Raw genomic sequence first — 22874 nt, forward strand, 5'->3', positions numbered from 1 at the left:
AGGTTTTCTGCAAGCAGCTCTTAAATCATCGCTTCCCTACTCATCATTCACAGAGCAGCGAACTGCACCGCGTAATACAAGCTGAACAATACTGAGACGTCATGCTCTTTCACATCACCGTCTTTGTAGTGTCATTCCTTTTCCTTTCCTTGGATTCTGAATACAGCTGTGGGTTCAGTGTTAGATTCATACCATCAGTTATTCACTCACAGACAACTGGTGTTCCTGAGTGTGCACCATTAGCAACTATTCAAAGCCACTCCGTCTGGCGTTTGTTGAAGCCGGTGATCAAGAGTCACTGCCACCGAGTTTCACACGGGAATTTGGATTGGGTTGACACTTACTGTAGAGAACAGGCACTGGGTCGTCAGCCAACCTGGCTTCTGTCAGTAAACAGCAGTGAGAGAGAATGTGTGTTTTATGGATCTGGCAAAGATCATAATTGAGGTGTGTGTGTGTTGTGGGGCTGGTTAGAAGCCAGTCGCATAGTGCTTGCTCTCCAGACCGAGCAGGAGCTAAAAACACACACAAACACTAAAGTCCCTGGCTTCCATCTATCTGGAGGTCAAACCAAAAGGCTCAGCCATGACTTGCTTTGTGGAGCACCACAAAAAAGGAAAGTGCTCTGTTCTGTCTGTTCCTTTCCCTCCACCTCTTTCTCTCTCCATCCCCCTTTTTTCTCCTTTCTTTTCTTTTCCCCTGACCTTCAGATGAATTGAACTTTGTGTGCAGACGTAGCTAGTCGACTGCCAAATGAAGTGTCTAATTATGAGGCGTGTTATTTTCAGTGCAACGCAGGATGTGGAGTGAGGAAGGAAGGAGTGTAAAAGAAAAGAGACGTGGAGGAGGGAGTAAAATATGAGCGACGGTAGCAATGAGGGAAAGATTACTGATGAACAGATAATGTTATTGTAACAACATTAGCTCTGCATTTGGCATGACTGTCGTCATAAGATCTATCAGTGGGTGATGATTTTTCTGAGCAACAGAAATTAAACTTCTGTGTCATTATTACTGTGTTCAATCTTCAGTATTTACAACAGATTCTGTTCTGAGAGATTATTGCTAGGCAAACATTTCTGAACAGAGAGATTTATATTGAACATCAAAAATTTTGCAAATGTAACACACTTTCTCTTATTAATCACCTATAAAACACCCTTAAACTGTGATTTAGACTTCTGCGGGAAATCTCCGTCCTAACTTGTGTTGCAACTGAACACTCCTTTTATCTCTACACTGCATCTTTCCACGCGATTCAAATTGTTGCGGTATGCATCGACCCAACATGTACTTAAATTTCTCGGGAGGTGCACGTCAGGTTATGTAGAAGGTTGCAGCATAGGGTTAAAATGGGGTTCCGATTATGGCACAAGATGAAAATGAAGTCAATATCAAGCAATGTTGGTCCTGATGTTTCTACACAAGAAAAGGAAGAAACGGAGATTCTGGTTTCATCCAGTTGTCTGGAGAAGCCAGCAGCAGGGAGAATTTCATGGTTTGATCCAGGATCTGAATCTGTATCTCGACCGCTTTCGTACATATTTCAGGATGTCAGTGTGGCAGTTTGGAGATAGACTGGGTCAGTCGGCTCGGAAATGATTGTTCTAACTGTGTGTATGAGGTTTCAATGTCTAACCTTGTGTATGAGGTAAAATAGTATTATTTTACTTCCATATCGGTTTAAACGGCTGCATTAAGACTAGCTGAGTCTAAGAAATATTTTTAAAGCACGAAACATTTGCACGGATTTTACGCGTCTGATGTGTAAAGGCCTTTACTCTCCTTTTTAACTGATGAATCTTGACTAAATGATTTTTGGTCGCAAACTTGTGTGTGAAAGTGTGAATGTTAAGTTAAAAAAAAAAAATATGTTTTTCTTTTCATTCTCTTTCATTCTGATCTTAGTTGTGGCACTGTGAGTCCTGGCAGTGTGCCTACACATTGATCGGCCATAAGGAGTGTGTGAGAAGCTGCCGATTCTCGTGGGACAGCCAACACCTTGCAACGGGAGATGACAACGGAGAGATCCGGGTGTGTTTTCAAAATACTCAACTTTTATTTTGAAGTCCTTTTATTCTGGCTGCTGTTCTAGAAAGAGACTAGTTAGGCATCCACTGCTGATGTAAATCAACCTTATACACAGAGCCACACAATGTTTTGTTGGGGAGGGATGATGCAAAGTAATATGGCAGTGTCAACACAGTAGCCTGCTCTATGTACCAATATGACAACGCATTAAACCACCTAATTTGCTGTGGAACATACAAAAAATGCAATTATAGCAGTCGACATTTATTCCAGAAATCACTCTGTAATTACATCTCATCACTCATTTAGATAAAGTGCTTACTAATGCATCGTGATTGCTGCGGTGCACAGAGGAGGGGTGAGATGAAAGGGGGGAGCTAGGGCTCTTTCTCAGGAGGGGGTGTGGGAGCTGGAAGAGTGTGTAAGAAGTTGGGATGAAGATAGCAGGAAGAGGAGGAGACGTCTGACAGTGGGAGGTGAAGGAGAGGACTCAGGCTGCCAAATTGGATCTCTAAGGCTTTGGAAAATGAAGCACTTGTACACAACGTACACAGAAACACACACATCCAAAGTAAATATTAAGTCATACTGTGTGAGAGGTAGAGGGGAAGATCTGCTATTCAGCCAGCAAGCCGTATCTGGTTAGTAAAGGGTTAATGCCCTCTAGTGGCCTCTGAGCAGAGCAGCTCCATTATTCAGAAATGACCGAATCCATCAGATTCAATTACGTAAACTACAGTGAAATCTCGCCCCGGTTTCTATAGAAACAAATGTGAGTCATTCAGCACAAAAAGCATGCAAAGTGTTAAATATAGCCGTACGTGTGATGTGTCACTGTCAAATGAACATGACATGTGAACAGTTGCATAACAGCTGCAGTAGACTCGTCATTTCATTATGTACTGTATGTTATATATTATATGGTTGTACACAGAAATGTTTTTCTTTGCAAACTCCTTTGACTACGATGACCTGGATGACTGAGAACCTTCACAGACACAGAAATGTCACATAAAGAGCAATCTTTATAGTCTTCTGTGTTTCCTTTGTCATGTTTTGAGGCTCAAGAGAAGCTTATAGCATCAAACCTTAATATTGCAGTTTCAACAGAATTCATGCACATCATAAAGTCTTAATGGCAGGGGGCCTAGAGAGTGCAAATAATCCCAGATATACGTGCATATTTTATTAGAGATGTTTCAGTCCTCAGACTGTCATCTTGTAAAGTTCTTACTGACACTGGCATAGATATAAATATACAATCATATGCTGCCCTTAAAATACTGAGGGGAAGCCAAAGATCGGCTTAGTACGTATAGCAGTGAAATTAATGAGAGTATAAACTATACAACATAGTTTAAAGCCATCAAAGATTAGAAAAAGATGCCACAAAGAGAATAGAGAATACTTGAAATAATGTTAGTACTCCTGTGTCAGCCTGAGAAAAAGTGTATCTCAAAGACAGCGACTTAAAAGTAAAGAAGCTTACCTCTAAATCTAATGAATGAAATCTACAATTTTACTCTACCACCCACTACATCTGTTTTGTTACATAACAACAAGGAAGCATGTATTTAAAATTGACAGCGTAAAATGTGTGTTAGTTGTTTATAGGCCCTAACATTTGTTTATTGGATGATTTATAATGTGTGACTGTTCACCACAGCTCTGGAGTGTCAAGGATGGGTCCTTGCTGAAGGTTTGTTCCCAGGAGAGTAAGGATGGCATGGACTCGCTGCATGGAGGCTGGGTAACAGATCTGCACTTCTCCCCAGACAACTCTCTTCTGGTCTCAACTGGAGGTTACATCAAGGTATGCTAATGCATTCTGCACATTCAAACCCATTTGGTTTTCACAATTGGCAATGGGTGCGTCTGTTCTCATGGGAGTGAAATGCAGTTAAGTTGGACTGAGCTGTTCAAATCCATACTGTCTTACTTGTTTTTTCTTCTGCCTCTGGATGGACAAGGTTTTCCGAGTTGTCCGTCCACCTGACATTGTTAGATATACGCCAATAAGTGTCATTCAAGTGACAGAATCTCTTAAACACCTTGTGGAAATGTATTCAGATTTGGCACAAACATTCACTCAAACCTAAAGAAGAAATTATTATATATGATTGTCAAGATTCTAAGGTCAATTTGACCTCACTTTTGCCTAAACCTCAAGAATCATTATTAATTTGGCAACCTTTCAAAGGATAAATTGCAAACTGATGACATTTTAAACTGAAAAGGTCAAAAGTCAGTCTCTCAGTGACCTTATGTAATTCCCAAACTGCTTTGTGGGACATTATTTAATGCTATAATTTGTGAGCAGGAGAGATTTTGATCCTGTTACTCCTTGGTGAATTAATGACAGGTCTTTGATGCCCACTTGTTATTTTTCCTCTGTGGTTTCCTTTACTTTACTACATTTGTCGTATAAATCTGCACAGACATGGATCTAAACTTCAGCACTACTGGCCGGCAGAGGCATGCAGTCACTGGACATTTTATGTCTTCATTAAAACGCCAGTTGGAAAGATGACAGGAAATAAAGGGAGAATGAGGTGGTTGATAATAAGCAACAAATGTCTCCATGAGCTTGAGATATTGCAGTTTATGGCGAGTGCTGAATAATCACCTTCATTTTTTTTTACATTGTGGGTTGTGTTTTTTTAATGTGATTTTTCTGGGGGATAAGAGGGGGGCAGTGTTTCATTTTCATGGTATGCAACCTCGATGCTGCCAGGACACTGCAAAATATTAACTTTTCTAAGGAAACAAAATTAGCAGTGTTGGCTGGTCACAAATCCTTTTATTGAGTGATGAAAACCCCCACAAATGATAACAGATGATAGGTAGTAATTTACCTACTATCACCCTAAATAGACATCATATCACACACACTCTGTGTAATGTGTATTTTTATTGCCTTTGTTATGCAGAGGTATACATAGGTATAGTCCTGCTTCCTGCTTACTAATAAACTTGAGTATATTTCTTTATTAAAAAGCTGTTTATGGATTTATGCAGAATACATTTCTTGATGCCTCTATTTTCAAAAATGTTAGGTAGGTAGGTAGATGAACGCTGATTGAGAATCACAGTAAAATCAATGGAAAGATGCTTGCCAGCATGTGCCATCTCTGCATTCACTAGACAGCTGTTGCAATGCTGCAGGTTTACATAAAACACAGAATGCCTTAGAGAAAGATATCAGTGTCTCCTTGTGACGTGACTGGAATGGTCTAGGTCTACGGTCTCGTTCTTATTGCCTTTACTTTACAGCAGAGGGGTCACAGAGCGGACAGTCTCAGCTGAGCTCTGATTGGCCATTTGTTCAGCAATGATGTAATTCTCCAGGGAGAGCACTTCTGATCGATGAGGCTTTATATCTCGGATTACTCCTGATACTGTGTGTGGGGTAGTGCCGTGTGCACGATTGTGTACAAGTGCGCTTTTGTTTATACCTGCATGTGTGGGTCGACAGAGTCATTTCTATTGAAGGCAGAGAGTGCTGCTGTTCAGGATTTATATAGACATGATCTCTGGTACAGATTGCTGTTGACAAAATTATAAAACTTGGAAATTATTTCAAAAGTAAAACTAACCCCCGAATTTACTCATTTTATCTAAACATTAAAAAAACCCCTCTATCTTTCAGACGTATTTTTGTGTCCTCGAGGTATACAGTGCATGTGCAGAGTAGTCTGAGAGTAAAAGTCCTCACTAGGCGGTTCCAAAAGGCCACGATGGTAGCATGACATCATACATAAAAAAATTTATGATCTTTAGATTTTTCTTTCTGCATTTAGATAATAAGGGCCATTTTTGGATGTTGAGTTATTCTGTTGCAGCTTTTGGAAACATGGCATAAGAAATCAAAATTAGGGATGCAACGATACCAATTTTTTCAAACCGATCCGATACCGATACTTAGATCTGAGTACTTGCCGATACCGAGTACAAAATCCGATACTTCTACCACACACAAGTTAAACTTAACCAGTAGTAAAGAAACGACCCCAGACAACTCTTTAACACAAACGAAACGTTTACTGAACGTAAGGGCAGAGACAAATACTGTACAACACATCCCTTTTTTAAACTCAAATGATATTCCAATTCCTTAACCAAATGAAATACACTGTATAAATGAAATAATTCCCTTTCAAATTATATTAAACAACTCAACTTATGTTATCACCTTTTGGTAAGTGACTCACTAATACACACTCCAAAACAGGTTATATAACTCCACTAAACATACAATATTCACACATGGGCCCCACACACACTCACATTCACACTTGTTGCAGGCCTGTTTGCTGCTCACGCCGGACGATGGAGAAAAATCCTCTTCTCCTTAGTAAGAGCACAAAGTCTGACTTACAGTTCCGTTGCTCGGTGGTCGCCGTTCACCAGTCCCACACTAAATCCACTCCCTGCGGACCCGATGCTGTCTCTGCTACAGCACGTTAGCCCGTCACTGTCCAGCTCTCCGACAGTCCATAGCGGCTGCCGCCGTGGCGCAGCCAAGCAGTCCGGGCTAGCCTTTAGCCTCGACGGTCTTAGCTGGAAACACAGATTTCCACGGTGGTGCTACCGTTGAAACAAAAAAGTCACTTCACCCACACTCTGTTGCGAAGCTCCCACACGGTTAGCTTTCTAGTCACACACTCTTTTGTGCTAGTTAACCTCAGTAAAACTAGCGGAGTCTCTCACTTTGGCTCAGCTAACCTCGTGCATCTCTCCATGCCGTTCTCTTCTCCTCCTCCATTGCAACAGATACACAGGTCCCGTTATATGCTACCTTCACGGGCCTCCAGAAAATTAGAACTCTGAACAATATTTTAACTCCTTCAGAGTTACATACCATACATTAATACTTTATGATTAACATAACAGTTTGATTGCTCTAATTAATTACCTGTATTTACCTTGTGACATATTACAGGGCAAATTAAATTCAGGGTACAGTTACATCACATAACTGTGAACACCTTATGTTACCGTGGCGTTCAAGTCCATGGGAATTATGAGTATCTACTCCCAAATTCCCATCCGGGCTACATTAGTATCGGTTCATGGTATCGGTTAACTTTTACGAGTACGAGTACGCGCGCATTTTACAGTATCGGCCCCGATACCCGATACCAGTATCGGTATCGGTGCATCCCTAATCAAAATAATAAAGTTGAGCAGTATCTGCTATGGTAAAGATCAGCAACTGAACAATAATAATAAAAAAAAAAAAGGTTCCTTTCTTTCTCCTTGCATTTGTTTGTGTGCTGTGGAGAGCGGGTAAATACCCCTCAAAGTGGCAACCCTGTGTTTGTGTATGTCAAAAGCAACTGTAACAGTCCTGAAGTGGTGCACTTCCTCGTAGCCTTTCAGCAGTTTTCATCATTTGGGGTAGTTTTCAACATCAAAATCATGATCAGTCGCAGACGTGTGCATCAAACCATGATCGGAACGAGTCTTTCATTAAGTGATATGAAAATAACAGGCTGGCTCTAAGTGATCCAGAAGTGCAAAATGTTATTTTAATTAATTGATTTTTTTTATGGGTCACCACCTGAGTGTTAAATATGTAAAGGCCTTCCACTAAACTGCAGGTATAGGTTACTGAATGACCTGATTTATTTCTTTTTTACATCAGTGAATTTAATTTCTTCTCTGATGGCACAGCATATTCCACGATGACAATGCCAGGATTCATCAGCTCAGATTAACTGGTTCAGGATATTCACACATGGATGGGCTACAACAGCATCCAGACCTAAACCTCTTGAGAGTCTTTGGAGTGTACTGGAAAAGATTTTCATAGTCCAACTCTCTTCATAAATACAGTTTCTTAGTGAAATATTAATACATATTAAAATAAGTCGTGCATAAACTTATCAAAAGATGCCACGGTGGATGTGCGCCCCTATCTAAGCTAAAGGCATTTTTTTAAGATGGGAAGAGAACACTTGTTATATATTTATGAATAGATATAAACAATATTAAATAGATTTTACAAATAAATAGCTATTTACTATTATCCAACTACTTACTCATATTTAACTACTTAAATATTTCTTGAAGCATACATTTCTTTTGCCCTACAGTTGGCAAAATTTGCATGATGTATTTGATCATCCAAGATTTTTTTGTGTGTGTGTAATTTGTGTAATCCACACACAGACAGAAGTGTAAAAGCATCTAGCTAAGCCAACTGATTATCGGCCTGAACTTCACAGTTGGTACACAGACATGATAATGGTCTCACACCAAAATTCTGGCAACAAAGCCGTTTCCTATATTTTCACCGAAATAAAAATATTCCTGTAATCATGGTTTGCTAGCAACAGATTAAAAACCTGAAAAACAAAACAAAACAAAAATCAAAAGAAACCTGTTTAAATCCTTTTTTCTTTCTTTATCTCATCCTCAACCTTACCTGCCAGTGAAAATCTAATAGTCATGTGCTGTAATCGGCTTATGTCGCCCTTAAAACTGTGACAAAATCAAAACCATTAGATGTCTACTAATACACCCTTCTGCTTGTTTATTAATAAACTTATACAGACAGGGCTGCTCTACCCGCAGCACTAATGCAGACCTCATCTGCTTCATCTTGCGTCACATCAGGATGACGGTCGTAATTATTCTGGGAATCGGATCACTCTGTTTCATAGACCCTCTGTCTTCTTCAGCGAAGCGTGTTGACATGATAGATCAGCGAGTGGATTTGAGGAGAGGTGATGGATTACTCTGCCTGTCTTAAAGGGTGAACCTCCCTCAGCCTAAGGCTTTGATTGATTAATCACATAGTGTGTCAGCTGGACAGCTATGAGAAGCCATCCCGTCTGTCATAGTAATTACCCTGACAGAGTGAGTATCTCTCATGACAGATAATATAGCCCACAGACTGAGAAAGCACAATAATAATCTGTTTTAACGATTATTGTCAGCGTGTCTCCACGCTCGCCCATTCTGCAACAAATGTCTTCAATTTTACATGGAAACTTATTAGTAAGTAAGCTGATATTTAAAACCTCTGCCCTAGCATTTCTGTATGTTTCTGACGTCTGGATCTGACAGTTATGAATAAATGAAGCAATAAATGAAGCAAGATACTATTTACTATCACTCAACTATTTACTCAGATTTGAGAATGATTCATGGAGTCTTTTTATGTGGTAATCATTCTTCTGTCAGTCTTGGAAAAAGGCCTGGTGATCATTTGAGCGTCCTCATAAGGGTATTTGGTTTGCATTTATCCTCAGCTGGTGTAAGGGAAAGATTTCATTATGAGGGATCAGTGGGATTGTGTAAGATGTGCGTTTGGATCATAGATGTAGGCTGATATCGAAGTCTGGCTTGAACACCACAAAAGCTCTAAATAAAGGCTTAGCTGAGGAGCATGAGGGCTGAGTAACATGTTTTTTTGTTAATTAGAATTTAGAATTAGAGTTTATAACCATCAAACCTGATAACAGAGTAAAGAAAATGACAATGCAGTGTACTGTAAAAGTATACCTTCACCATAATAGCAAATTCATTCCTCAATAAACAACAGTAAAATGTTTAAAACGTTCCTAATATGTTTGGTGTCAGGAGTCGACCAATTTGATTAACTTGGCTAGAAAAAAATCCGATGCAGAATCAGGATGTGATCACAGCCTTTGTTTACGAATTTGAATAATAAGCAGCACATATAAATAGCATTACAGAGCTCGAAACTCCTCTGACTCATAATGCTACACAACAGATCTAAACCAATGTGTTCATGCAGAGAAACAGCAGACCAGAATTTAAAGACTGCAGCAAATTTGTCTTGGGGGGGATATTTGGAAGTAGCGGCAGCATAAGAACAATTTAGATTAGGTTTGATATAAACCAAAATCAACCCTTTAATCACTGTTTTTGTTAACTCTGCAGTTATTTCATAGATTATAATGTAGTAAGTACAGGAAGAAAGTGCGTTGTGGACTACTGAAGAACACTGGAGAATTTAGGTTCATTTCACAGGTAGTAGCTAGCTTCTACAGTCCCTTGCATATCTATAGTACCTTGCCACATGCCAGAATACAAAGCATACGTGAGTATGGGACGTTTTATAGCTCAAACTTACAATGTACACCTGGTAGTTGATTTGGATCGAGATCAGCTCACGTTCACACCATAAACGAACCGCACTGGAGTTTGTTTGGATCTGCAATGAAACCACCTCCTTCAGGGTCTCGGTACGGTTGTTTTGGTCCACACCCAAGTGCGATTACTGGGTTCCTATCTGAACAAAAGAAACCAGAGTTCAGTTTAAACGGATTAAACACAGAAGGTGTGATAACACTGCTATGACCGAACCACGTTTCATTTGTGCGACAGCGTTTTGGAAGACAGCTGTCATAGTAAGCAAAGCGGAGCACGCCCGAGAATGTTTTCCTTATCGCGATGTGATTCAGTGGAGAGTTTTCAGCTATCAGATCCTCTCTGATCACAGCTCTAAACATGAGAAGCCCTTCCACGGTGTGACTCGGTGTGTTGATGCTAGCAGAATGATGATGTTACTGGCCGGATAAGAGCCAGAGCAGTGACAGCGGGTGACGTCTCCTGTGGATCTCTCTTAGACGATGGCTTGATATGATACAACACGAGCCTTGTAGCTCTTATTGTTTGTCTCCTTCTATTTGTCTCCTTGGCCACCTGTGCAGAATGATGTTTTCTTGTTTGTCCTGGTGCTTTTGTGTTTTCATGTCTCTGTCAGTACTCCTTCCTTAATCATCTCTCAAGCTGCTGTTTTTCCACGTCTGTGCTGCTCTCATTCTGTGCGTTTTATCACGCCCTGCTTCTCTGTATGCTTGGGTGAATGATGCGAGTGTAATTAAAAGCAGCAGGCCATTGTGTGAGGGTATGTGTTAGTCCAGTCCCCTGTTGTGGGTAGATGGCGGTGTAGAGTGTTTAATTAAACTTCTCATGCTCCTTGTCACCAGTGTTTCTTTTTCTCGTAAAAAAAAGAAAAAAAAACACATTAAATTGCTTGTATTTCTTACAAAACAAACGCCTTCAGTGTTTGTTTGGTGTGTGTGTGTGTGTGTGTGTGTGTGTGTGTGTGTGTGTGTGTGTGTGTGTGTGTGTGTGTGTGTGTGTGTGTGTGTGTGTGTGTGTGTGTGTGTGTGTGTGTGTGTGTGTGTGTGTGTGTGTGTGTGTGTGTGTGTGTCAGGATTTGATGTAGTGGCGTGGTCCAGCCCTCAGAGAGAGGCCGTTACATTCTACAGTGACTCCCATCATCTCTCCCTTCTGTTCTGGGTCCTGCCAGGAAATGCTGTACCTGTCTCACACCTGGCCTTGATACACACACCAACACACGAACTCTGCAAACGGCGATGAGACAATCCGTCACAGTGCCATGGTCCAACAGGGAGGCAGCAGGTGTGAAAAGGCTCATCCTGACTGCAAGAACACACACGCACCCCCACCAGCCCAGAATAATTCACACCATTATGTTACAAACAAAACAAAAGCACTCAAGTGTCTCTTTGTAAATACTGATTCAGAAGAAAAAGGCCTGTCCTATAGTATTGAGCCCTAATCAATAACTGTGGGTACTCTTTAGGAGGTTTTATACTTTGTGCATCCATGAGTCTGCTTATCGGACGAAGAGTTTAAATTACAGTCACCAGCTACGCATGCACCCGGGCAGTGGACTTCAAAGAAGTATAACCCGAATGAATACTCGGCTGTCGGGTCTCCAGCTTTGTGTGTCCATGTCCTCAACAGAGTTTAATCCAGGCTTAAGGTTTGTTCTATGTTACTAAGCGACCTGTCATAAACCAGGCTTAGGAGCCACGTCGTTAGCAGGGATCTGAATCCTGTTTGGTTGATCATCTTGCATCAGTTGGATCAGCCTTGTTTTAAAATTAGAATCCAAAAAACTTGTTGGATAATCTAGCAAGCCCAAATGAGAAGTCTTCTTCCTATTTCGGCTACTCCATTTAGGGGTCGCCGCATCAGATTATCTGCTTCTGTCACATCCCATCCTTCGTTTCCTCTTCTGCCACATCAACCCTCTGCATGTCTTAGTTACTGTAGTTACTGTAGCTCTTCACATAACCCATGTCGTCTCTCCCAGCCATCTCTCTTCCTGCACAGGTATGTCATCTGACCAACTACTTTTCTACTGTTCATCCTCTTTATACCAGGAAATGATAGGAAGTAAGACTTCTGTAGAAGACTACTAATGTGGGAAAATAACCTTCAGCATCAAGACTGCATTGAAAACTCATTGAATGTGAATTTTTTGCATTATTGGGCGGTGATTGTACCAACTAACTTTGATTAACTAACTAAATTCCACCTTAAATTAACATTGTCTTTGCTAGAACAGGACAATAGCAGCACAAAATTGCCACACACATACTAAATCGCACACAAACATACATACATACACTTCTAAAAGGTGTAAGCCCAGATGGATACGAGTATTTCAGGTGATGGTTCTCCCCTGCTACTTCTGTTGTCAGACATCACTTATCAGGCGAACGTGTGATGGAGGAAAAAGAGAGAAACACAATTTCACCTTTTTACTTTCTTGGACTCCCCTTGCTTTCAGTCCCTATTTTTCTTGGGTTCCCAGAAGACCTGTTCGTCCTGTTTCTCTTATCTCTCTGTTTTACACCTTCCTTCAGTTGTCATTTGTTTTTTTTATACAATCACACTCTGTGGTTATCAGTGTGCCTTTTTAGCTTTCATCCATCATATCAAAATCCATCTCTTTGCTGTTTCATCAGCTCAAGCCAACATTTTTAAGCGTCCTAACAAGTCCTTGGCGGCCAGTGAATTGTTACAGCCAGTCGTCACTCCAAGCAAGACTCAAAGTGAGGTAGGAGGGCGGGGAGACTAGATGAAATGAAGGAGTGAAGGTTGCGCTGACCTTCCTTCAAGAGACAGTTGATGGATGAAAAATGTGTCAGAGATTGAGAAAGACTTGCGTAGCAGCAAGTTGCGTAGGTCTGAGCAAAAAGAACTGTCCAGAGTAAATGCATTCACCTCTCCCGGGGGATGGGTGAGGTATCGAGCAGTCAAGACTCTTGTATAATGAGATTGACTAAGCCATGAGTAAATGTGTCTCATTTTTCCTCACCGGCAAAGCCGATCTTAATGCTTTTTCTCAAGGCTAAACATTAGTCATTACAACTATTCATTCTTCTGTCTCTAGATCGTGTTGTGTAAACCCTTTTTTTTCTTCTTCTGCATAAATAAGACTTGTTGCATATGTGATTTTTTTTTTTTTTTTTTTTTTGATTGGACATAACAAAAAGGGGGCTGTGTGTTTCAAAATGTTTAATATTTTAGAATCCACGTGTCACCAAGTGATTTAGTGAGCCTCTATCCCAGCCATTATAGAGTATGGGAGTGCCAGTCCATTACAGAACAGACCTCCACACACTCTCCCATCCACAGCTGCTTCCAACTTAGAATCACTTATTAACATGCATGCCTTTGGACTCTGGGGTGAAAGCCATGCATGCACAGGGAGAACACGCAGACTTCTCCCTGTGCATGTGACCAGGAGGTCCAAGTGAGAGCACTAACAACTGCACCACTGGGCAACTACTGGTGGATATTTAAGTAACAGTAGAGTGTCTTAGAATTGTTGTTGTTGTAGTATAAAACTAACTTTATTTATATAGCACATTTAAAAACCAGTGGTATGCCAAAGTGCTTAACATACAAGAGGGTTTATAGTTTGTCTCATCCTCTGCATTTGAAAGCTGACTAAAAATAACAAAGATCACCCTTACATTGTTTTTGTCTGAGTCCCTTTTCTTGCTTGAACAAGAAAAGGGAGGATATTATTGCTTGAAAAATAATTTAAACCATTGAAAAATTATTGAATATGTGTCTACCAAAGAAAAATGGCCAGAACCAAGAGTTTGTACAATTCCAATAAGCTTGAAAGTTAATATTTGGTATGACCACCTTTCTTCTTTAATCTAGTGGATTCTCAAATGCAGCTTTTGTGTAAAGTCTTCAGGTAGTCTTCAGGAATAGTTCTTCAGGCTTATTGAAGGACATTCAAAGCCTTTTTTGGATGTTGACTGCCTTTTTATCTGTTTGCTTCACACTGCTTCAATCCATGACTAATAGTGTGCATTTTTCTGTAGGCTTTCCAGATGGTATTGCATTGTGGATCAAAATTTGACTGCACTTTTTTGTTTTCAAAATTCCATAATGTTTGACAAAATCCCCAACAAATGCAGCTCCAAACCATGAAAGCACCTCTACTGTGTTTTACAAATGATGTAGACTCTCACTGTTGTCCTGAAATTCTCCGTACATACAAACAGTTTTATTCAAAAATTGGAAATTTGGATTCATCACTCCATCAGACCTCTTGCCTCTGATTTTTCAGTCTACTTCTTTTACAATTTGGCAAACACTAGTTTTTTCTTATGATTTCCATTATTTAAAAATGATTTCTCACAGCCACTGAGAACATTTCTGATAATGCTTTAGTGAACAGCACATGGATCAACTGATGAGCCAGATACATTTTTCTATCTCTTAAAGACACAACTTTCAGATCCTGTTCATCTGCTGCAGATGTTTTATTCTGTCCACTACTTGCCCGGTTATCCTTAAAATATTTTGATGGTAACCTCCAAACCGTGCCAATTAAGCCAAGTTTTGGCTAGTAAAGGGTGACCATAATTTTCCAAATAAAGAGGGCACTTGTGCCAGTCATGAAGAACTTTAATAATACTGTTTACTTAAAGAAAACTATAACATATCTAAACGATGCCTTCTCTGTGCGGTTAATGTATGGTGAAATAAAAAATGTCATATAGGCTTTTACAAGTCAACAAGTGCAAAAAAAGAGGACGGTTGGTCAGCCTAGGTTAGTAACTCTTTGGAAATCACCTTGTTGGTCCACAAATACTAATTCATGCCTGTCAAACTGTGTTGTTTTGGGGATTTTTCCTGGATACAACTACAAAAAAAATGTTTCTGCAACAGGCAGCCAATTGTCTGTTATGTGTATGCACAACACTGGTTCATCCCTTGAGTAAAGTGCTATTTTAAATGTTTGAATGATTCATAGGTTAGTGTTAAGTGGATTAACGAACAAACAAACAAAAAAACATTCCTCTGAGAATGATCAGAAAACGAGGGCTGGTACAAACCAGCCAATGTTCAAGGAGACCTTCAGAAAACCTACTGCTTAAGACCAAAATGTAAATAGAATAGTCTTGAAAATGTTATTTACTAAGTGAACTGGAATCTCTACAGTTCACCTTTCGCTGCTGTGTCACAGGGATCAACGTTGACTGAGGAGCTGCCATGTTTATTTCCAGTCGTAGTGTCTCACAGGTTATTACCTCTCTCTTGTGATTCTAATTTCAGCCCTTCATCAAATGTAGGCCAACAAACAAGTCCCTTAATTGCGAAATGAACTGCAGTTCGTGATGTTTTGTCTGTGTCCTTTATTCTGACACTAGAAGAACTAGAACTCTGTTACACTAATAAATCATGTAGAGCTCACTTTGGTGCTTATTCAAATAGAAAAAGCACTTACATAGGCTGCCAGTCATACTTACAACTTTTGAAACGAAAGCAGGCCTAGACAGAAATCTGAAGATGGCATGACTACATCCTGAAAGAGAACGATAAATATTTGGACTGAATGATGCTTATTGTGAGAAAAAGCATCAAGATCTGCTTTGCCTGTGTTTTTTGTTTTATAAAAGGATGGGATAGGCCCATGGGAGAGCGTTCACACTTGCCACAAGCCCTTGGTCAATAATCTATTAATACAGTGAATCGCAACTTTATTTATAGCTGCAGTTTGTGTGGCTGTGACTTTCTGGTTTTCTCTTTCTGTCGTTCCTCTAATACGCTTTGAGGTTATGTTATTTGCAACAACAATGATAACAATTAATTTCTTCATGGGGTTCATTTTATCTCCATGCAACACTTGTGTGTACTTCGAATCTTTCTTTTTTGTGTAGCAACAAAAAGACAGCCACCTTTAGTATATTTGGAATTTGTTGCACCCCTTGGCTTTCACTTTGATCAGTCCACTCCCACTCCTTCAAAATTGGTCCAGAGATGGAAATAACACATTTTTATAGCCTTCTAAGAGTCAGTGTAATAGGCCACCATGTTGGTTCAGGCAGCGTTTGCAGCTTTGCTTCCATTCAATGGTTTCGTGCTTCACGCTGTTTCAGAAATAAGCATCCCGCAGTGCTGCTCCAACGTAGAAGCAGACCTGGGTCTAAAAATACCTGCACACGCTCGCAAGATGCAAAAGACCCCCTGAAAGCGCAGCTATCTTTTTCTTAGACAGAACAACAGTTCTCTTTTCTGTTCTAGAGATTTTTTTTTTTTAATGCATATTTTAACATGCACATGCTCTTCCTCATGTGGTCAAAATGCATCCAGAGCAGACACGTACCCCTTTGACTGTCTGCTTAGGAATTTGTTTCTGTATGAGATAAAAGACGAGCGAAGAACTTTTGAAAGAGTTGATATCGGAATGAAGATGGCCTGGTTTCTGTACTCGTTGTCAGGCTTCGGGTGTGAACACAAGCTGGTGAAATATTTATCTGCCTCTTGGAGGCGGTTGTTTCCTCTGCGTTGCTCATTAAGCCAGGGTTAATTGTCTCTCTGGCTGGAAAAGAAGGGTCTCTGTTTGTGCTTAAAAAAAAAAGGAACAGCAAGACGAAATGAGGCAGGGAAGATGTGTTAGATTACCGATGAAGGGGAAAAGTAGTGCTAGGTGGTGTGTGCTTTTCAAAATGCAAAGACGCTCGCTCACAAATGAGCTTACTCAAGCTTGTTCTTTAATGTAGGCTTTCATGTCATATATATATATACTGTTACTGTGGTGGGTGCTCATAGGAAACAGCCAAAGTTTCAAATAATGAGGTCGGCATATGTGCAAGTGATCCCTGTGAGCCAAAAACTCAGCTTCAGTCTGCAGTTTTTTCCTACTCTTGGCTCTATATAACGGCAATAAGAGCAAGGTAGTTAGTTGGTCATTTTCATCCCATGTGGGTCATAAGGCTGCAACAAAGAGAGTGGGTATACGTTATGTGGTCGTCTCAAGCACACAGCTCTGGTGGTAAGCGCAGAAGCCCCACCAGCTCGCTGTTCAAGTCTTCTCTTTGCAAGAGAGAAGCAATCAGGCCAAAGTCAACTAGAAGGGAACTGTTTGTGTTAGACAGGGATGTTCTGAGTGGCTACGGCAAGGCATGGATACAGAAGGATTGTTTTGAACTGTGAATCATGCAAAGTTATTGTGATGCCAAGAATAAAAATACATTTTGAAATGGCGCATTCCTACTGATTTTATTTATTCTGTATCTTGATATGTTTTTGTATTCTTTTTCTGGCATTTAATTTTGTTCTTTGTTGCTTCCACCAAGGAGGTTATGTTTATAGTAGTGTTTGTATGCATGTGTGTGATTCTGTCTGTTAACAGTCCATTCAAATTGGCTTTTATCCACCAAGGTCTTCAAGGTCAATTTGATCATTTTTTTATCATAAATTGACAGAAAGCCTTTTAGCTTAGAAACTATGATTCTTACCAGTGTGATATTGTCAAAATATAGAAATTACCGTATAAATATAAGATCAATCGATTAATCTAAAGGTCAAAGTGATGAGACTGCCGTATAGAGCTATCTAAAATGAGAACAGGTTATCAGACTGACAAGAACATACTGGCATGGGATACTTTGTGAATATAGTTGTTTCATTTTTTTAGGACACACTGCACATCAGAGTAACAGGTTATAACAATTTAAATGCATAGCAATACGAATATATGTACAATATTCTAAAATAACTTATTATTGTTTTATTAATTTTTTATTTATTACTACTACTTTATTACTAAACATTTAAACAAATTTTGCTAAACAATGAAACAAATGCTACACATGGATCATATCCACATAATTAAATAAAAGAATAAAAACAGTTATGCTTTAAATGATGTCAGGTAGATTAAAACTGGGCAAAAATCAAAAGCTTGCACATTGCACCTGTTTTCACTGCTCTAGAAAATTCTTAGAAAGGAAAAACAACAAAAGTTAGTTGAGTCTTTTTTATCTTGTTTGAATCACAGTTATCACCACCATCTGTCCTTCCAGCCCTGCTGGTTGGAGCTATGATTTCATTGTTGTTTACTTTTTCTAAATTAAGTGTGGCCATTTATTTCTGTTGCTGTAAAATCTGATTTTTATTATTTTTTGTAATAAAATCAAGATTTAAATTGTCATACCTGCCCTTTCTTCATAAACCCACCAAATGATTTATTATAAATGTATAAAATTGCTGTTACTTGTAAATGTTGTAAATGTAACAGCAATTTTATGATTAAATCAAATGAAGCTCACTCGTCACAGCTTTCTAGCTTTGGGCCAAACTGATAATGTGAAAACAAGATTTTCTGTTGAAGTTAGCTCTCCTCTTTTCTCTCGGTGTTTCTTTGCCAGTTTCACACATAATCTAAGTGTAAATTATATATTTGTCTTCTTTTCTTAATCCCCAGCTGCTCTTTTATCCATCAAGTACATTTTTTGTCTCTCACCATTTCTTTTGATGTTTCTTGTTCTTTCCCTGTTATGGAGTCTCTTGCTCTACATATATTTTTTTTCATTTATCTTTGCTACATTTTTAAATCATAGAATAGGGCAATACGTGACAAAGAACAATAAGACACTGAGGATGAAAAGAGGGGGAAAAAATCAAGGACGTGATGTGTCTTTGTTGCTTTTCATGTTTTTCTGCTATGTAGAAGCCATATTCATTTCCATTTCCATGTTTTTTTTGGGGAGGGGGTTCTGGTTTATCTGTGGTGAATAAGGAGTAGCTGGTGGGAATGCTGGTGAGAGAAAAGTGAAGGAAGAAAGCCAGCGTGTGAGGGAGAGATGTGTAGAGGATTGTCTGAGCATCAATATTTCAGCAGCGGAACCTTGGATAAATAATTCAGCCTCAGAGTCGCGCTGTGTCCCTCTCTGCTAGACTCATGACCTGCTCACACGCTAAATCCCTCACTTTCTCTTTATGAAATGGAGGTGGCCTTACAAAATCACCTCTGGTTGGTCCCCCCCTTTTTTTTTGTTTAATCTTCTTCCTCTCCAGCGTCCACTCCTTGTGGTCTGGCTCTAGATACTTTTCTTTTTATTTCTACTTAGCATAGAAACTGTACCTATTCCCCCCGGACTCTATTTATGTAAGAGGAAGATGAATTACCTCCTTCCTCCCTTCTAAAAGACCCAACTGTGTTCACACATAAGCATCACTCTGGTCCTCAAATGAATATAAAAACTGTTTTGTTTTTTTTATTACATAAGCAATTCTGACTTTCCCTCAGGTAGCCTGAATAAGCAGACCTATTTAGCCTCACCACAGCTAATGGTGAGGGCCTGTCTGAGCCAATCTGGTTCTCCTCTGTTGTTGCCTGAGATGAACTGGGGTTACTCACATTCACACAGACACTATCAGGCCTTCCCCAGATGTCATTCTGACCTCTGTGTATGTGAGCTTGACACTATCTGAATCTACAGAATGCTTTGGCTGTATTGATAAGGGGATCAGTGGTCATTGTTTTGTCATCACGTTTTAGTCAAAGGAGATGCCATAAATATTTGTGCTTTTCATCCAGTGCTATTTGTACTCCCACCGATTGTTGGTATAACTTCTATCATTTGCTATCAGGGATAATAGCTTTTGGACTGCTGCTTCACTTTCCCTTGATGGTTACAGAAGAACGTTCTTTTTGTTTTATGTTCTTTTTTGAGTTTTTTATTTATTCATTTATTGCATAACACCTTCCCCCTGTCCTTCTCTGGCAATAAAAATGTACTACAAGCTCACCGGTTTTACCCAGAAACTGATGGTTTCTGCTCCTGTGGCTGCCTAAGCCCCTCAGGGACGGGAATGAGGCGTGCCAGCTGAGTCCCTTACCATGATTTTTTTGCTTCAGTGGTGTAAGAAGCCACAGGATGCCAACTGGGTTCCTGATTTCCAAAAGCTATTCCAGAAGTCATTCATTTAAAGTGCAGAGTTTACAATATTATACTGTACTGCACCACCATGGCTCTCTTCTCACATATTCTAGTGTCAGGTAGAGCTGCCACGATTAGTCGACTAGTCACGATTACGTCGACTATCAAAATCGTCGACGACTGATTTAATAGTCGACGCGTCGTTTGAAGCTTTGTAAGATCACAAAAGACGCAGGAATAAGTAGTAGGATTTAAAAGTGTAATAACGGACTGAAACAGAAGATGGCAGCAGTGCATGTAAAGGATGCCAGCTGCCGTTAAACCCCGAAGAAGAAGAAGCTGTGTCCCAGAATTCATAGTGCGGCCCAGCGCAGTTGTCAACAATGGCGGCAGCTAGTTAGTTTTAATATTACTCTTATTATTCTTTCTGGGTCACAAAATAAACGTTTAACATATTTTCAAGCTGTAAGTTTTACGTCCAATCGATGCATGATCTGATTAGTCGACTAATCGCAAAAATAATAGGTGACTAGTCGACTATCAAAATAATCGTTTGTGGCAGCCCTAGTGTCAGGTGACGCTTTATTTGCACCTCAGCCCAGTAAAAAGTGACATGACAAACCCAGGATCTTATCACAGCACCTCCATGTCACTGCTGCCGTTTCTGCAACACATTTGTACTTCTGACTTGCTATTGTCAGTGTGTATTTGTGTTCACATGGTCAAAAAGTTGAGCGTGGAACGGTGCGCATTTCTAATCATCAGCTGCAATCAAGGCTACGTACGGAACGCTTTGTGGTCATTAGTAGGAAGGTAGATCGTCTTTGTTTAGTAGCATTGTTGTGTTATAATCTTGTCTTCATTGTAAATGTGGTGTTAGATTCCTGGTGAGCTAGTTGATAATGTTAGCCAGTGCAACAATCATAGTCAAATGCTTAAATTCAGTTTTCAGTTTAGTTTTGTTTTATAGCGCCAAATCACAACAATACTGTACCTTATAGTGTAAAAAGACTCAAAGAGCTTTATACTGTAAGCTAAAGACCCCACAATAATACAGAGAAATCAAGGACTTGGCAACAGTGGGAAGGAAAAACCCTCTTTTAACAGGAAGAGACTTCTGGCAGGACTACTGAGCACTGGGTACTGCTGTCATTTTTCAGTGAGTGCACAATTTGCCATGACATAAATACATTATTGAAATATGCACACTACACTAAAAATACTTAGTATAAATAAAGTGAGGCTGAGTGATGATACATTTTTTTTCTCAGACAGTGAACGTGTGCTGACGTCCGTGTATCTGCACACAGACTTGTCCACGGCGAATTTACAGGTGGTGGTTTTTATGCGGACAGTGCCTCCATGCCTGCAAGAGAATATACCAAGGCTTTATACACTTAATGGAAAGCTGATCTCCCAATAGAGAACTTTGTTCTTAGCCTGCAGGCTTTCTTGTGGTTTCTAGAGTTTTTCGAAATAGAATGGGAGACAGAGCTTTCAGCTATCAGGGTCCTAGTTTGGATTTAGCAGACAGACACCTTCTCTAAATTAAAACTAGGCTTAAAACTTTCCTTTTTGATAAAGCTTTTATTTTAGTGAGAGTTAAAAGGGAGGGTTTTTTTATTTTCTTCCCATTGTCACCAAGAGTTTATGGGGGATCGTCTGATTGTTGGGATTTTCTCTCCAACATTAAAGGATAATATGTGATTTTATGCTATATAAATATAAATGAAATAAAATTGAATTGAATACAAATAAACATTGACAATTGAACCTGCTGCTCCTCCAGTATGCATGGCAAAGTGTCCTTGGGGGGGTTCTGTGTGATAGAAAAAGAAATATATGAATGTGTCTGTGGGCAAAAGTGTCTTCACACATTGCTAAACTATATGTAAGCTAATGTGAATAATAAAATTAATTAATTAAAAGAAAAAGGCTAACAAGAGGATCCTATAGTGTGGTTATAGAGCTCCATTTGGCACAACACTGCATTCAGATCATGATTCTGCTTGCTAAGCTGCCGGACAGGCGGACGCTATATAAGTGAAGTGCATTAGCTATTAGTGAATAATCCCCTGTGTTTTTAGTTGTAGTATTTTTGTAACCTAGACTTGGTTTTGCTTGTATATTATTTCCATGTTGATGCACTGATGCATTCTCTGAATATGCTGAATTTCCACTTGTGCGTTGTCTTCTTTGCATTAGCATTCACGTATTGTACATGCAAACATTGTCACAAACCCATCTTCCCTCCGCTTTCAGCGGCTTCACTACAGACTTCGTTGTCTTACATCTCAAAGAAGACCCAAGGTGGTCACCAACCACACACAGAACACCCAGCAAACAACTCCAGTTTAGTTATTTAGCATCTACATGCATCGCTAGCTCTCTCCCATATATCAATGGTCCCACGGAGATGGTGTTGATGTCAGCACATCAGCCATCTGCTCTGAGGATATGGGCCCTCCATGTGACACACGAACGCAAAACCCAGCTGCATATTCCCACGAGAGAGAATAAACAGTTGTTATGACAAATGTGAAATATGTTTTACTGTTTTCAGCATCTTTTATCTGTCTGGATTTGCTCTTTTGGTTAGCACACCTATCATTTACCTTTCTCCCGTCTGCAGCTTTGTCTCTTTTGGAAAAAGCTCACTTTCCTTCCTGTCACATAAAACTATAAATATGCATGCCATCCAGCATAGTCTCATCCTCATCCTCCTGTGTAAATGATTAAACATAGCGATTTTCTGGCTAAGTTTTTTTTTCCTCCTAGTAAATCTAGACTCACTCTGAAATGATTTTCACACTTTCTCTCCACACATCTCCCTCTGTCCTTCCTCAAAGC

The 22874-nt window shown here is 39.7% G+C and overlaps 1 protein-coding gene across 1 annotated transcript in view; it reads left to right on the forward strand.

Annotated features, from left to right (window-relative positions):
* apaf1 (apoptotic peptidase activating factor 1) overlaps positions 1–22874 on the forward strand; it is a 50345-nt gene that overhangs the window by 21719 nt on the left and 5752 nt on the right. The window contains exons 25-26 of the mRNA XM_031758574.2: positions 1909–2034; positions 3698–3844. Of these exons, the coding sequence (XP_031614434.1) occupies positions 1909–2034; positions 3698–3844 (273 nt within the window). The remainder of the gene's footprint in view (positions 1–1908; positions 2035–3697; positions 3845–22874) is intronic.

This window comes from Oreochromis aureus, linkage group 17 (genome assembly GCF_013358895.1).
Source record: "Oreochromis aureus strain Israel breed Guangdong linkage group 17, ZZ_aureus, whole genome shotgun sequence".
NCBI classification, from domain to species: domain Eukaryota; kingdom Metazoa; phylum Chordata; class Actinopteri; order Cichliformes; family Cichlidae; genus Oreochromis; species Oreochromis aureus.